The sequence below is a fragment of the Pinus tabuliformis genome, chromosome 9 (genome assembly GCF_031772625.1).
Source record: "Pinus tabuliformis cultivar Carrire ecotype Pingquan chromosome 9, CPIR1, whole genome shotgun sequence".
NCBI classification, from domain to species: Eukaryota; Viridiplantae; Streptophyta; class Pinopsida; order Pinales; family Pinaceae; genus Pinus; species Pinus tabuliformis.
This window is the reverse complement of record NC_142307.1, coordinates 1341964618-1341978084: the sequence shown is the minus strand read 5'-3', so window position 1 is coordinate 1341978084 and position 13467 is coordinate 1341964618. Positions and strand designations below refer to the sequence as shown.

Genomic DNA, 13467 nt, shown 5'->3' with positions numbered 1-13467 from the left:
AAGAAGGATGAGGTCGAAAATAGTTAAGCTCCGGATGCCCGAAGTGGGAGTTGATTACGAGGTGAGGAGAATTATGATGTGGTAGTGGGACCAACAGTCTAAAAATAGATATTCGTACCTTGGCTACCAGCACACCACCTCACTCAAATCACCCATAAGATGAAATAAATGTTGATCCCCATGCATAGAATCATTCACATTCTTAAGGCTCACACTAGAAAAATCGATCTCGACCCTCAGGCAATCTACAGGAAAGGAAAATTTTGTTTTCCCTGCACAGGACCACCTACAGGATCCTACAGGATACAGTCAGGAAATCTACAGGATTAGCAGTGAGTAGCTTCAGAAGAGAAAAACAGAGGGTGGCTTCATCAAGCAGTGTTAAGGAGGTAGGCTCTACATTTCCCCACATTTTTCCAAGTGAAAGGAACATAAAAAATCTTCTAGTTTGTTGAAATTGATTGCAGTATAGGGGAATTGTATACACAGAAAATTCAGTTAAATTTCCTCCTTCATTAAATTTTATATCAGACATCTACACTCCTCCATCCATCAGAGAAAATGACAAGGGGGTTTAATAGAAGGGATCCCATCAACACCGTGAGGATTCATCAGCACCCTCCTGTGCTAGAGATATTCACAAGGCATAATTGGATGGGTTTCTTTGAGAAATTGAGGGGGTATGATGATGAAGTAGCTAGAGATTTTGCTCTCTCCCTCATTCCACTGACTAGGACCCATGCCATTGTTGTGGTGAGAGGCCTCTCCATAGAACTCACCCCTGAACTCATAGGCATAATTACCACACTTCCCTTAGGAGTGCCTTGGAGAAAGGAGGATAAGGGAAATAGCCAAACTGCAAAGAAGAAATTCTTTTTAGAAGGAGAGGAGGCCATGGAAGACAAAAATGGAGTGAGGAGAGAAAGCCTACCCTATCCTTGGAATGAAATTAGCTACCACCTTATAAAGTATATCTCATGTGAAGGTAGGTACAGTGTGGTATATGGATACCACTTTAGGCTTCTTGAAGAATTGAGGTTTGGGGCAGACACACCTCCTCAACACAAACTCAACATACCCTACTTCCTTCTCCAATCAATGATAGATATGAGCATGAAGGTGTAGGAAGGAAACCATCAACAGCTAGCCCATCATGGGTTAATTAGACTCATCATAGAAGATTCCCTCCAACACCTCAAAATTCCTATCACATGGGAAACTTTCAAAGACATGCAAATAGAGGGAGATATAAAAGCCCTTGAATATGACAAGAGCCCCATTGCCAGTGAAAAGGATGAAGAAGAAATTGAAAAGGAGTAAGAATAAACAGAGATGGGTGAAGAGGAAATAGATGAGGAAGAATAAGAAGATAAAGATAAGGAAAGTGGTGAAGAAACAGAAGGAGATGCCAAGGAGGAAACTTATGAACAAAGTGAGGAACTAGAGGGAGAAGAAGAGGAGATAGACAAAGATGAAAAGGGGAATGGAAAAGAGGAGGTAGAAGATAAGGAGGAGCCACCCAGGGTGTCTCCATAACTCACTGAGAGAGAGGCAGCAACTGCCCTCACTACCCTTAGCACCCCTATCAAACAAAAATGCAAAAGACAGAGGCAAACTCCATTGTACAAAAAGTACAAGAATAAGGTAGGGAAAACCTCAAACTCCCACCAAGGTTCCTATTGTTATTGAAGACTCACCTAAGAAGTAGGAGAAGATGGCTCCTCTTATGCAAACTCAAGGAGAAGGATCCTCAAGACAAGCCTCCCCTAAGCCTCCTATCACTTATGAGAATGCCTGCGACTAGATCTGCATCATCCAAAGGAAAGGACATCTAACAGGATACATAGCAGGACCTACAGGAAGCAGAGGAAATCCTACATGAAAATCTGCTAAACGTACAGGAAACTCAAAAATTGGATAAAGAAGGGAGTATGCAGCAAGAAACAAAGAAGGATGATCCAGAGCTAAAGGAACCTAGTCCTCAACCTAACCTTGACTCCTACTACAGGTTTATTGAAGGGGGTCGAGGCATTCCACAAAAAATTTCCATCCCATTATTCTTTGAGCTTGAGAAAGAAAGAGCAAGAACACATAGATTGATGTAGATTGCCAAGTCCAAGGGAGTGGAGGACATAGGTCACATGGAGGAAAAGCTTAAGTAGATGGGCAGAGAACTGAGCAGCCTGAGGGATAGAGAGGCCATAATGAAAGATCAGTTGGAGGCAGAAAATGGATGGTTGAAAGGACAACTACAAGAAAGAGAGAATCAATTGGCATCCATGGCCAGTCTATCCTTAGAGGTAATCCAGTGCAGGATGCCAACTAAGTCCTATGCATTATACCATAAGGATAAATGGTTGCAGTTCCAAATCAAGACCCTAGCACAAAGAGGCACTATGCCATTTAGGATTATAGACAATTCATTGATCTTTGTGATCAAAGCACACTGGAGGATAGGGCTAATATGTATGAGTTCTACCTACATAACTTAGCCTTGACAAATCTGAATGTATGGGACCCTAATGCAAAACTAGGGGATTTACAGTTGATGGCTTTGGCATCATGGATGAACCATGAGGAAGCAAGGGTTGCAGAAATGAAGAAGATAATGGCAAGGGAAAAAACAGAGCCTCTCATGATAAGAGCTGAGCAGTCAAATCCAATGGCTGTCATCAACACACATAACTTAATTGCAAATTACCCTTAACTTTCACCCAGGTATCTTGCTGCCCAAGAGCAAGCCATTACTCATTTTGAGGATATGTTCAGGTTGTTAGGGGATGACAGCATGCAAGCTTGCCAAAGGAGATGGAATACTTTTCCATACAGTTTGAAAATCAGAGAGTACCATTCTCCTCAAAGAATGAGAGAAGCACTGAACATGACACCCATGTATAAGCAAACTCTCCAAAGACTCAAAGTCAATTGGATTGGCTTGAAACTCAGTCCACCACTGCTCTTAGGATGTTAGGTCCCTATACTACTAGTGTAACCCCTTACTGTTATTAGTAAAACCCCCTTATTATATTGGTGTGCCCATGTAGTTCCCATATTGTTATTATTGTGCCCCATAGAAGTCCACTATTGTTATTATTGTGCCCTTACATTATTATTATTATGCTGACTCTGATTATATTATGACCCCTTAGACTTCTATATATAGAAAGGAGGTCTTGTCATTTGTATCATCCAAGAATTGTTCATTTGTGTAATGTAAAGGAGGTTTCCCCCTCGAAGAGGCTTATTTCTAAGGTGTTCATCTTTCTTTTCTATCTTTTTGTGAGCTAGTTTCATAACATTTGGTATCAGAGCTTTGGATTCTAGGGTTTCGCGGCTCTAAATAGGTCATCGTGGAATTTTCGCTATAACTTTTTTTTTGCGATGTTTTTGAAGTGAAAAAAAAACCTATTTGAGACGAAATCGTGCTAAACCTTGGGTCCAAATTTCAGAGCTTGTCTCGCTATATTTTCGGAGATATGATCCGAGGAAGTTAATTTTTACAAGCTCCATAATTTAAGCTAAAACAGGTCATCATGGGATTTTTGTTATAAATCTTTCACTACAAAGTTTCAGAATTTAAAACAAAAAACCATTTGAGAAGAATTCGGTCTGAACCTCGGCTCCAAATTTCATATCCTGTCTCGCTATATTTTCGGCGATATAGTCTGAGGAAGTTACGATTTTTGCAGACCCCCGAATTACATTCCAAACAGGTCACCGTGGGAAAATCGTCATAACTGTCTCTCTAAGCATCATATTAAAACTTCGTAAGATGTTACAGAAAGAGGACGGACTGTAGTTTCTTGTATATATTTTTCAGATCCAAAGGTCAAAACAGGGACACGTGGCACTTCATACAAGTTCGCTCTTCTGAAAAGGTATATAATTAGGTTATCCTGGGATATTGTGCATAAATATTTCTTAGAGAATCCAATTTTGATCAGACTGGTGGCATTGGAAAGAGGACATAGAGGGCTATGACAGGTCACGATTTCAGAACTGGAAGAGCTGAAATCACATAAATACATCAGATTCAATATCAGGCTCCTATAAAGTGAAAAAAAAAAGGGTGTGTAGTTTTTTTTCTTCAATTTTTTGCATAAGCTTGGTTTGAAAAATTAGTTTGAAGGAATTCAAAGGGCATAGTGAAGCGTTATTATTGGTAATTGATGCCCTAGAGAAAGAAAATGGAAACACCTAGTAAGCAACCTGAAAGCTCTAGCATGACTCATGAAGAAGAGGAAGAAATGCAACATGATATCTCAAAATTACAAGACCAAGTACAACAAATGTCACTCGCACAAAAAGTAACAAAAGCTAAGATGGATGATTTAAAGAAAGATGTAGAAGCTAAGATTGATGGTTTAAAGAAAGGCGTGGAAGCTAAGATGGATGGTTTAAAGAAAGGCGTAGAAGCTAAGATGAATGGCGTGGAAGCTAAGATGAATGGCGTGGAAGCTAAGATGGACGACGTGGAAGCTAAGATGGATGGCGTGGAAACTAAGATGGACGATTTGAAGACATATTTGAAGATAGGCATGGAAGATTTGAAGACAGATTTGACAAAGTTTCTACAAGAAATTCTTACTAATGGAAAAAGGGTAGTAAAGGAAACTCATGATGAGAACAAAATAAATGTTAATCACGATTTCATAGACTCTAACGTTGGATCGAAGAACCACCATGTTCCAAATATCGATATGAGGAAGTTTGATGGCAAGGATCCTGGAACATGGATACTACAGATGGAGCAATTTTTCGATCTCCATTATGTGCAAAACACAAAAGGTATGCATTGCAACTTTATATTTGGAACCAAATCAGTTTGTATGGTATCGATGGCTTTGCTCTCATAAACAAATTGTCACTTTGGCTATTTTTATGGATGAAATGATAGCACATTATGAGGATACAGAAAACAACACTTTTTTTAGCCAATTGATGAATCTCAAACAAAAGGGTTCAATGATGGAGCACATTGAGGACTTCCAAAAATATAATATAAGGGTAAAAGATATCCAGAGGAGCATAGGATTGATATGTTCATAGGGACTTTAAAATATAACATCCAACATGAGGTTCGCCTTTGGGAACCAGATTCATTGGAGAAGACATTCAGGTTGGCAAGAAAAATGGAAAGCAAAATTATGGCAACAAGGAAGCCTACCACTCACAATCATAAAGATGGAAGTGTTGCTGCCCCTAGCCATCCACAACCTACAATGTTGACACCACAACAAGTGGAAGAATAAAGATCAAAAGGGTTTTGTTACAGTTGTGATAGCAAATACACTAAAGGTCATAAGTATGCTGAGAATAAATTATTTTACATAGATTGTGAAGAGGAGGAAGAAAAGGAACAAGAAACGTCAAAAGAAGAGGATATACACCAGGAAAAATCCCTAGAAAAAGAAATGAATCCGACCATATCTTGTAATGCATTGGCTGGAATTACACTCCTCAAACTATCAAGATAGAAGGGCATATTAAGAAGAAAAAGGTAATATTGTTGATTGATTCTGGAAGTACCCATAATTTTATTCATTATAAGATAGCCAAGGAATTGAATTGCTTCCTATATCCAGCACCAGAGTGTCAAGTGATGGTTGCAAGTGCAGGAACCATAAATTGCTCTGGAAAATGCCATAATATCAAGCTATCCATGGGATAATATGTATTGAATAGCCCAATGCTTTCCATTCCAATGGGTGGTGTTGATGCTCTACTAGGAGTCCAATGGCTACATTCTTTGGGTACGATAGCTTTTAATTTTCAAGAACTTTTCTTGAAATTTTTTTGGGAAGGAAAGGAAGTTGAATTGAGGGGTATCGAAGGAAAAACTGGAAAGATAATAAACTCTAACAGCATGACAAAGCTTCTGAATAAAGAACAATGGGGTGTAATTGCACAATTATGTTCACTAGAGGATCCCACATCGAAATCATTTATTTCTCGATATCTCCAAAACGTTTTGGACAATCATTCCAAGGTATTTGAGACTCCCAAAGGCCGCCCACCTATTCGTGATCATGAACATGCTATTTATTTGATTCCACGAAGTGTCCCTCCAAACATCATGCCTTACATATATCCATATGCCCAAAGGAGTGGGAACTCATTCAAAAGTTGCAGAAGATCCCAGTTCAAACAGTATTGCGAGAACTTGACAAGGAAGGAAAAATCATATTGGAACCTGAAGCAGTCACAGAACTGAGAAATCGAAAGCTATGGAATAGATCAATTTCAGAATATCTCATCAAGTGGAAGAACTTACGTGCTGAAGATTCCACCTGAGAGGACAAGAATTTATACAAAAGCATCAAGAACTACTCAAGCGTTGAGGACAACATTTTTTGAAGGAGAGGGGCATGTTAGGTCCCTATACTACTAGTGTAACCCCTTATTGTTTTTTTTTAGACAAAGGTCGGGTGCTGTTCATTAACTGAAAAAAGATGAGGCTAAAGCCTTACATAGGATGCTTCAGGAGCATTTTGGGGCCAAGGAATTACAAAAAGGGATTTTTCCTTGGTCCTTACTTTAACTGGACTGCTACTATTGCTACTTATGCTGCTATAGATATTGACATACTGCTGTCCCCAAAATTTACATTTACAAAGCATGATTAGTCAATCTCGATGTGGCTCATCTTTCTTGCGGTTGATCCCTCTGGGTCCTGGTCGGCTTCGATTGGCTTGGCGCTTGAGGAGGAAGTGGCATCTTTCTTTTCCAGCATACTCTTGAGAATTTCAATCCTCTCTTCAGCATGGGCGCATCTGTTGTGTAGATCGCTGAACTGTTCATGGAGGGTATGGACCCTGTGCAGAAAAAGATTCATTTCTGCTCTATACTTATCATGGAGGATTTTGACTTGCTCTTCCAGCCGATTCTCCAGAATGCGGACTTTGTCTTCCATCCGGTTCTCCATGCTGCGAACTAGGTCCTCCAATGCTCTTTGTTGGGCTCGGACTTCATTGAATTCCATGTTCAGGTCACGGCAGTGAAAGCAATCCTCTGGGCGCTCCATTTTATCCTTTGTCTGAGTAGTAACACTGTTCTTTTGCTTTTGTCCTTGGTGTTGTCGGTTCACTTGGCTGTTGATGAGGATTCTACTAAGACTCTCTGAGGTGATAAGAGCACTTAGAAGACAGCGCGTTAAGTGCCTGAAACTGCCGCTAATACCTATTGGGAATCGGTGAAGCTCAACAGCGCTCCCACTGTATAACAGAGTGAGAGCGAAACTTCTAAAACGCTCAACAATCTTGCTTTTATCCTGCTTACTAAGATGGTCTGCAAAATCGGCTCCTCTCTCGAAATTACCGTGGTAATTTTCAAATGTGAGTTGAAGCTTTTGCGCTGAAGGGATACTTAAAGAGTTTCTGCGGATACGATGGCGGGAGAGGGATCTACGCTTCCCGATGCTCCCCTGGATATTTCTGCGCATATCTTGACTGAGATCAACTTTCCTGAGACAAGGACGATTTTCTGATCTATGAATCTTGGTTCCCCTGCTTTGGAATGAGCTTCTGTGCCGTCTGTTGATACAATTGCTATCATTCTGATCTGTTCTGACCTCGGATCTGTTGATTTGGTTGCTGTGGCAGATTCTGTTGGATGGGATACCGCGCGAGCTGATTAGATGTGTGTCTTTCATGGCAGCAATTGGATAGATACGCGATCATTGCAGCTGAGCTGGCCTTTGGGTCGGTTACAAGCTTTGTTGGCGTGGTGGTCAGCCTTTTTGTTGAGTCCCCTTAAGATATGAAAATAGTGGGCTTCTTCCAGCATGCTGTGCAGAACCTGATTTCTGTTATTGATTTGTTGCAGTAGAATGTTTGGTGAAGTCCGCTTTTGCTCCATGAGCCGGATGATAATTGCTGAGTCACCAAAGACGTTCACTTTCTTTATGCCCAGGTTGATCACTTGATTTAATCCTTGGAATAATGCCAGGCCTTCGGCCCGATTGTTGGATAGGTCACCCAATCCCCATTCAAAATGCAAGATAGTCTTACCATTTGCATTGCATATGATGCCTCCGGCGCCTGCGAGACCGGGATTAGATTTTGAGGCCCCATCGAAGAAGAGGCAATATTTGTTGCAGTTGCTTAACCAAAGGGCGAATTCTTCCTCCTTAGGTCTCAGCTTCCAGGCTGTAGCTGTCTCTTTTGAGTTTGAGTTATCCTTTTCTTGTTCATGGGCACTGATTATGCTGCCATAATTAATCAAATTTCTCTCTTCAGCACTGAAGCTGCTGAGATTGATTTTGCTGTGGGAACGAATGGTCACAGCTTCTACAGCTAAGCTGATAGCTTTGTGACACATGTATCTGGAGTTGTGTCCTTTGTCTTGGAACACCTTCTTGTTTCTGGCTATCCAAATGCTCCAAAGAAGTGTTAATGGTAAAGTGTTCCATATCCTCTGAGATAATTTGATCTTCTTGCTCTTCCATGGGCAAAGTTTCTTCCAATTTTGGACTGTCTCTGCTATGTTTGGCTTAGGATTCCATTCTACTCCCCCTACAGTTGCTATTTCTTTCCAACATTTTGCAGCCACTTGGCAATCCATAAACAGATGCTGTATAGTCTCTTCTGCTTGAAGACAGATTGGACACCTAGAAGGGCCTGGGATGCCCCTTTTTTTGAGGTTTTCAGCTGTTAAGATCTTACCTTTCAGAAGGAGCCAGCAGAAGAATTTAACTTTAGGAGGGGCTTCCGCTTTCCAAACCAGTCTCCAATGACTCCATGTATCCTGCGGAAAGGTATTAGCACATAAATGGTGGTATCCTACTTTGGCTGTGTATTCAGTGCCTGAGGGGTCCCATCGAAAACTATCTCTGCCTCCCTTATGAATAGGTGCCTTACTGTGTAATTGATCTTTTAAAGCGATGAAGCTTGTTTCCAGGTCCCTTGGGTAGTTCGGCAAAGCCCAGCCAATCCAAGCTTGGGAAGAGCTTCCCCACTTAGTGATTTGGGCTAAATTCCAGATTCCTCTGTTGTTTAACCAATTTATAGCTGGAATTGCTTCTGCTTTGGATTCTATGGGGCTCTGGCCTAGGATTCTGTCTTTAGAAATGCTGATGCTACTTCCCTCTCCAGGTACTTTGGAGATGTGCTGGGTCATGAGAGGGATGATTTTTTTGCACAATTTCCAGATGTTGGAGCTGTCTCTATTGGGTATGTTCGCTTCCAGGAGCTTGTGCCTAGAACTGCTGAGGTACTTGGCTTCTAAGACTGATTTCCACCAGGCAGAATCCCCAGTGATTAATCTCCAAACAATTTTAGCCCCGAGAGCTAGATTCAAGAGGTATGGGGACCTTATTCCGAGACCTCCTTTTTCTTGGGGCTGAATGACACTTTTCCATCCAACCAAGTTGAACTTTTTTTTCTCTGATTTCCCTCCTTGCCAGAGGAAAAAACGTAGGGCCTTTTCCAATTTGTGATGGAAGTTCATTGGAGCTTGTAACAATGAAAAACGATAGATAGGGAGAGAGGTCAAACCTGATTTGAGAAGAGCAAGACGGCCTGCTGGGTTCAGCCACATGGTTCCCCATTGTTGAATTTTCCTTTTGATTTTGTCGATAATTGTATTCCAAGTTTCAGTCTTCAGGGGACCTTTGCTCACCGGCATCCCTAGATAGGTGAAATGGTTCCAATCGATCTTGTAAGAGACCTCTAAAATATTTGCAATGTTTTGAATGGTGTGAGCTGTTGCATTCCATCCGTATATGCAGCTTTTGACTTGGCTGATTCTTCCTCCGGAGCAGTCCATGAATTGGTCCAAGATCCTTTTGAAGCGCCTGGCAATGATGGTCGATGCACCACCCATCAGGAGGGTATCATCAGCGAATTGGGAGTGGTTGATGTTCTTTGTGCCCTGCTCGAATTGGATACCTGTAATTAATCCTGTTCTTCTACTGTAATCCAATGCTTTGCTGAGGGATTCAGCCATGAGAATGAAAAGGTAGGGAGAAAGGGGGCAGCCTTGCCTGAGGCCTCGGGAGGATTGAAAGGCTGCACAAGGTCTTCCATTCACCAGAGGCGAGATCCAAGGATTAGAGATACAGGCTTTGACCATATTAATGAAGGATGCATTGAATCCTAGTTTGCTCAAAACAGCAAAAAGGAAGGAGTGTCTGACTCTATCAAAAGCATTTGCTAGATCAAGTTTAAGGATAAAACCTTTTTCCTTTCGACTAAGACTAGAATGAATGGCTTCTTGTACCAGAAGGATAGAGTCGGAGATGTGCCTGTTGGCTAAAAAACCGCCCTGATTTTCCGAAATTAAGGAAGGGAGGAGAGGCTTGAGTCTTGTGGATAGGATTTTTGTGATTATTTTGTAAGCAGAGTTGCACAGGGATATTGGCCGGAATCTAGAGAAGGAGATTGGTCTGTTCTCTTTAGGGATGAGAGCTAAATATGTTGAGTTGGTATAGCCCCCTAGTTTGCCTTTCCTGAGGACCCAGCGAATCATCTTGAGAATGTCCTTTTTAATCATTGACCAATATTCTCTAAAGAAGCAGATAGGGAACCCATCGGGACCTGGGGCTTTGTCCGGATGGAGGCTCCAGATCGCCTTTTTTACTTCATCCTCCTCGACTTCTTGGGTGAGGCTGTTGTTCATTTCTTGAGTGACTTCTCTGCTCATATGTTGGAGGAAGTTTGAGAAGTCCTCCTCATTGTTGTCCTCTGTCAGGAGAGATTTGAAGTGGTTGGTTGCAGCAGCCTTGATAGAGTCTTGAGTTTCATGATTGTTCCCTTCTCCGTCTCTGATTGTATTAACTGTGTTTCTTACCTTCCTGATTGTGGCTTGTTTATGGAAGTAAGAGGTGTTTTTATCACCTTCACGCAACCAGGTCTGCCGAGATTTTAATCTCCATTTGGTTTCTTCATCTCTAACTATTTGGGTTAGCTCTGCATACAATCTGATCTCTTTTTGTCTTGCTTGCTGAGTGAGCCCTTCCGCTTCAATACTTTGCTGTAATTTTTCAAGGTTCTGCTTGATGTCTTTTTTAGCTGCCTCGGGTTCCTTGTAGTTGGTTTTTGCCCAAGTTTTTAGCGCCTGCCTTGTTTGCTTCAGTTTTGATTCCCAAATGAATATAGGGGAGCCCTCCACGTGCTGTGACCATGCATGCTTGACTATATCACGGGCTGCTGGAATTTGGTTCCAAAGGGAGGAGTATTTGAAGGGGAGGGGGCCGAGATGGCTTTGGCTTTGCAAGGTAAGAGTGATGGGGAAGTGGTCCGAGGCGGAAGTATTGAGGATGTCCGACTGTCCGTTGGAGAATGAGGACAAAAAAGCGATATTAACAAGGAAACGGTCAAGACGTTCCATAATGTTACCTGCTCCCAACCGCCTATTGCTCCAAGTATATTTACGGTTCTTGGGCTTTAAATCAACCAGGTCTTTTTCTTGCATGATGTGTTCCAGCCGGTTTCGAAAATGATCTGCAGTGAAGTTTCCTCCCCTTTTTTCATTTGAGTGCATGACCAGATTTAGGTCCCCTGCTAGGATGAGGTTGTTATCACGATCTTCTTCTAATTCTTCCTCTAAGGTGGTCCAGCAAACTTCTTTTTCCCTGAAGTGGTTGGGAGAGTAGATGTTGTAGATTTTAACTTCTGTGCCATTGTCCTTATTTTCCAATTTAACACTTATCCAATGCTGCTGTGTTTTGACCAAGCTGCAGCTCCATTTGCTGATGTTCCACATTGTTAAAATACCCCCTGAAGCTCCTCTCGCTTCACTGGTGCAGCCACCGTACTGTTTTTGTTGGCCAATGAGTCTGCTGATTTCGGACTGATTTAATTTTGTTTCTTGAATAAGTAAGATATCAGGCTTTTCGCTGTGGATTAACTCCATGAGGGCAGCTTTTTTGGAGGGGTGCCCTAGTCCCCTGCTGTTCCAAGACAGCACTTTCATCATGATTTACCTGTGGTGTGCAGAGGTGCTCGCCTCTCTTTGCCTTTGATATTGTTTTCCTTGTCCGAAATTCCTAGAATGAAGGTTTCAATCGGTGTCTGTGATCCCATTGCTATATCCTTTTGCGCACTTTCTTCTCTATGCTGTTTTGCCGACTTCCTTCCTGGTCCATGTTTTTTTTGAATCTCACTAGATGCTCCTAGGTCCTTTGATAGGCTTCTTGTGATTCTTGTTGAGGTAGTGTCCGGGGAGGGTTGAGTGGTATGGGGGGATGAAGGGATATGCTGATCAGATAAAGGGTCTTGAATGGGATCTTCTTCAGAAAGGGATGCGAAAGGGTTTGAGGACGGAGGGATGGAGGGGTCAGAGGAACGAGGAGGAGAGGAGGGGAAAGGAGGAGGTACTTGCTGAGAGGAGGAGGGTGGAGGCCCAGAACTGGATGGGTGCATGGAGGGGAAAGGTGTTTTCGATGAGGGTTCAACTGAATCCAGGGGAGGGTTTGTCTTTTTTTTTTTCCGGACTATTTCCCATGCTTCCTCAGGGGCTTCTTTATTGCTATTATCTTCTGTTCTAGATTTGCTGCATCTGTTAGCAAAGTGACCGTATTCATGACATACCTTGCATTTGAAGGGGAGCTGCTCGTAGTCCACTTGCTGAATGTGCGTCCACTGGTCTACTTTGAGTTTGATTGCCTCTGGTAAGCCTTTGCCTAGGTCCACTTCTACGCATATCCTCGCACAAGCATACATATTCTCCTTTGGCTCCGATCTGTCTACATATTTCCCTACTGCGTTTCCAATAGCGCGAACAGATTCATCTCCCCAGCAGTGGAGTGGGAGGTGTGGCAGACGAACCCATACAGGGACCGCGTTGGGAACGTCCATTTCTGGATCGAAGTCAGGAGTCCAACGATTGAGATAAAGTCCTCTGGTGTCCATGAAATAGGGTCCGTTTCTGAAGATGAGGTTGCGATCTTCCACTGATTCAAAGAGGAAGGTAAAGAATCCCCTTCCACAAAATCTTATAGCGATTTTCCCTTGGACCATCGCATTCCAGTTTCTTTCCACCCAGCGTTGAACCGTGCGGGGGGAAGGCCATAACCCCGTGAACTGTCCAACTAATCCACGATCTGCAAGAGCCACGGCAGCTCTTCTTGGAAGTGCTGAGGGAAGAGGGACCTCCGGGATTTCGTCCAACTTTTTGACAAACTTTGATGCTGTAGGGCGGATCCTTTCCTTGTTGTTCTCAGGAATGAGAGAAGCGAAGGCTTTCTCCATTTCTACTTGCTCTTGAGAAGGCTGTGCCATAGTTCCACACAGGGGCGCAGGAAGACGGCTAGGAGGACAAGGGGTTCGAAGGTGAAAAGGGCAGAAGGCCTTGGGGAGGAGAAAAAACAGCAGGGGCCGCAGCCAGCCTCAGGGCTGTCGCGGAGAGGGCAGGAGGCCCGAAAAAGCGTGAAAAGGCCAGAGGCTCGGGAGAGAGAGGGCAGGAGGCTCAGATCGAAGGGATCCGGAGCAGAGAGCTGCGGCCCAGCAGCAGGGCTGCCAGGCACTG

General features: G+C 42.8%; 1 protein-coding gene across 1 annotated transcript; it reads right to left on the bottom strand.

Moving 5' to 3' along the window:
• Positions 1–12433: 12433 nt before the first annotated feature.
• Positions 12434–13220, bottom strand: LOC149153481 (uncharacterized). The gene is made up of 2 exons (XM_089443828.1): positions 12653–13220; positions 12434–12498 (listed from the first exon to the last, which is right to left on the bottom strand). The coding sequence occupies exons 1-2, from the start codon at positions 13218–13220 to the stop codon at positions 12434–12436; spliced, it is 633 nt and encodes a 210-aa protein (XP_089299954.1).
• Positions 13221–13467: the final 247 nt, after the last annotated feature.

Excerpts from the sequence above, each read along its gene's own strand:
- LOC149153481 (XM_089443828.1), bottom strand. The coding sequence starts at position 13,220 with ATGGCACAGCCTTCTCAAGAGCAAGTAGAAATGGAGAAAGCCTTCGCT. Across the intron at positions 12,499-12,652 it reads AAAGGAGAATATGTATGCTT|ATGCAGCAAATCTAGAACAG; the intron begins GTGCGAGGATAT and ends CTTTGCTAACAG.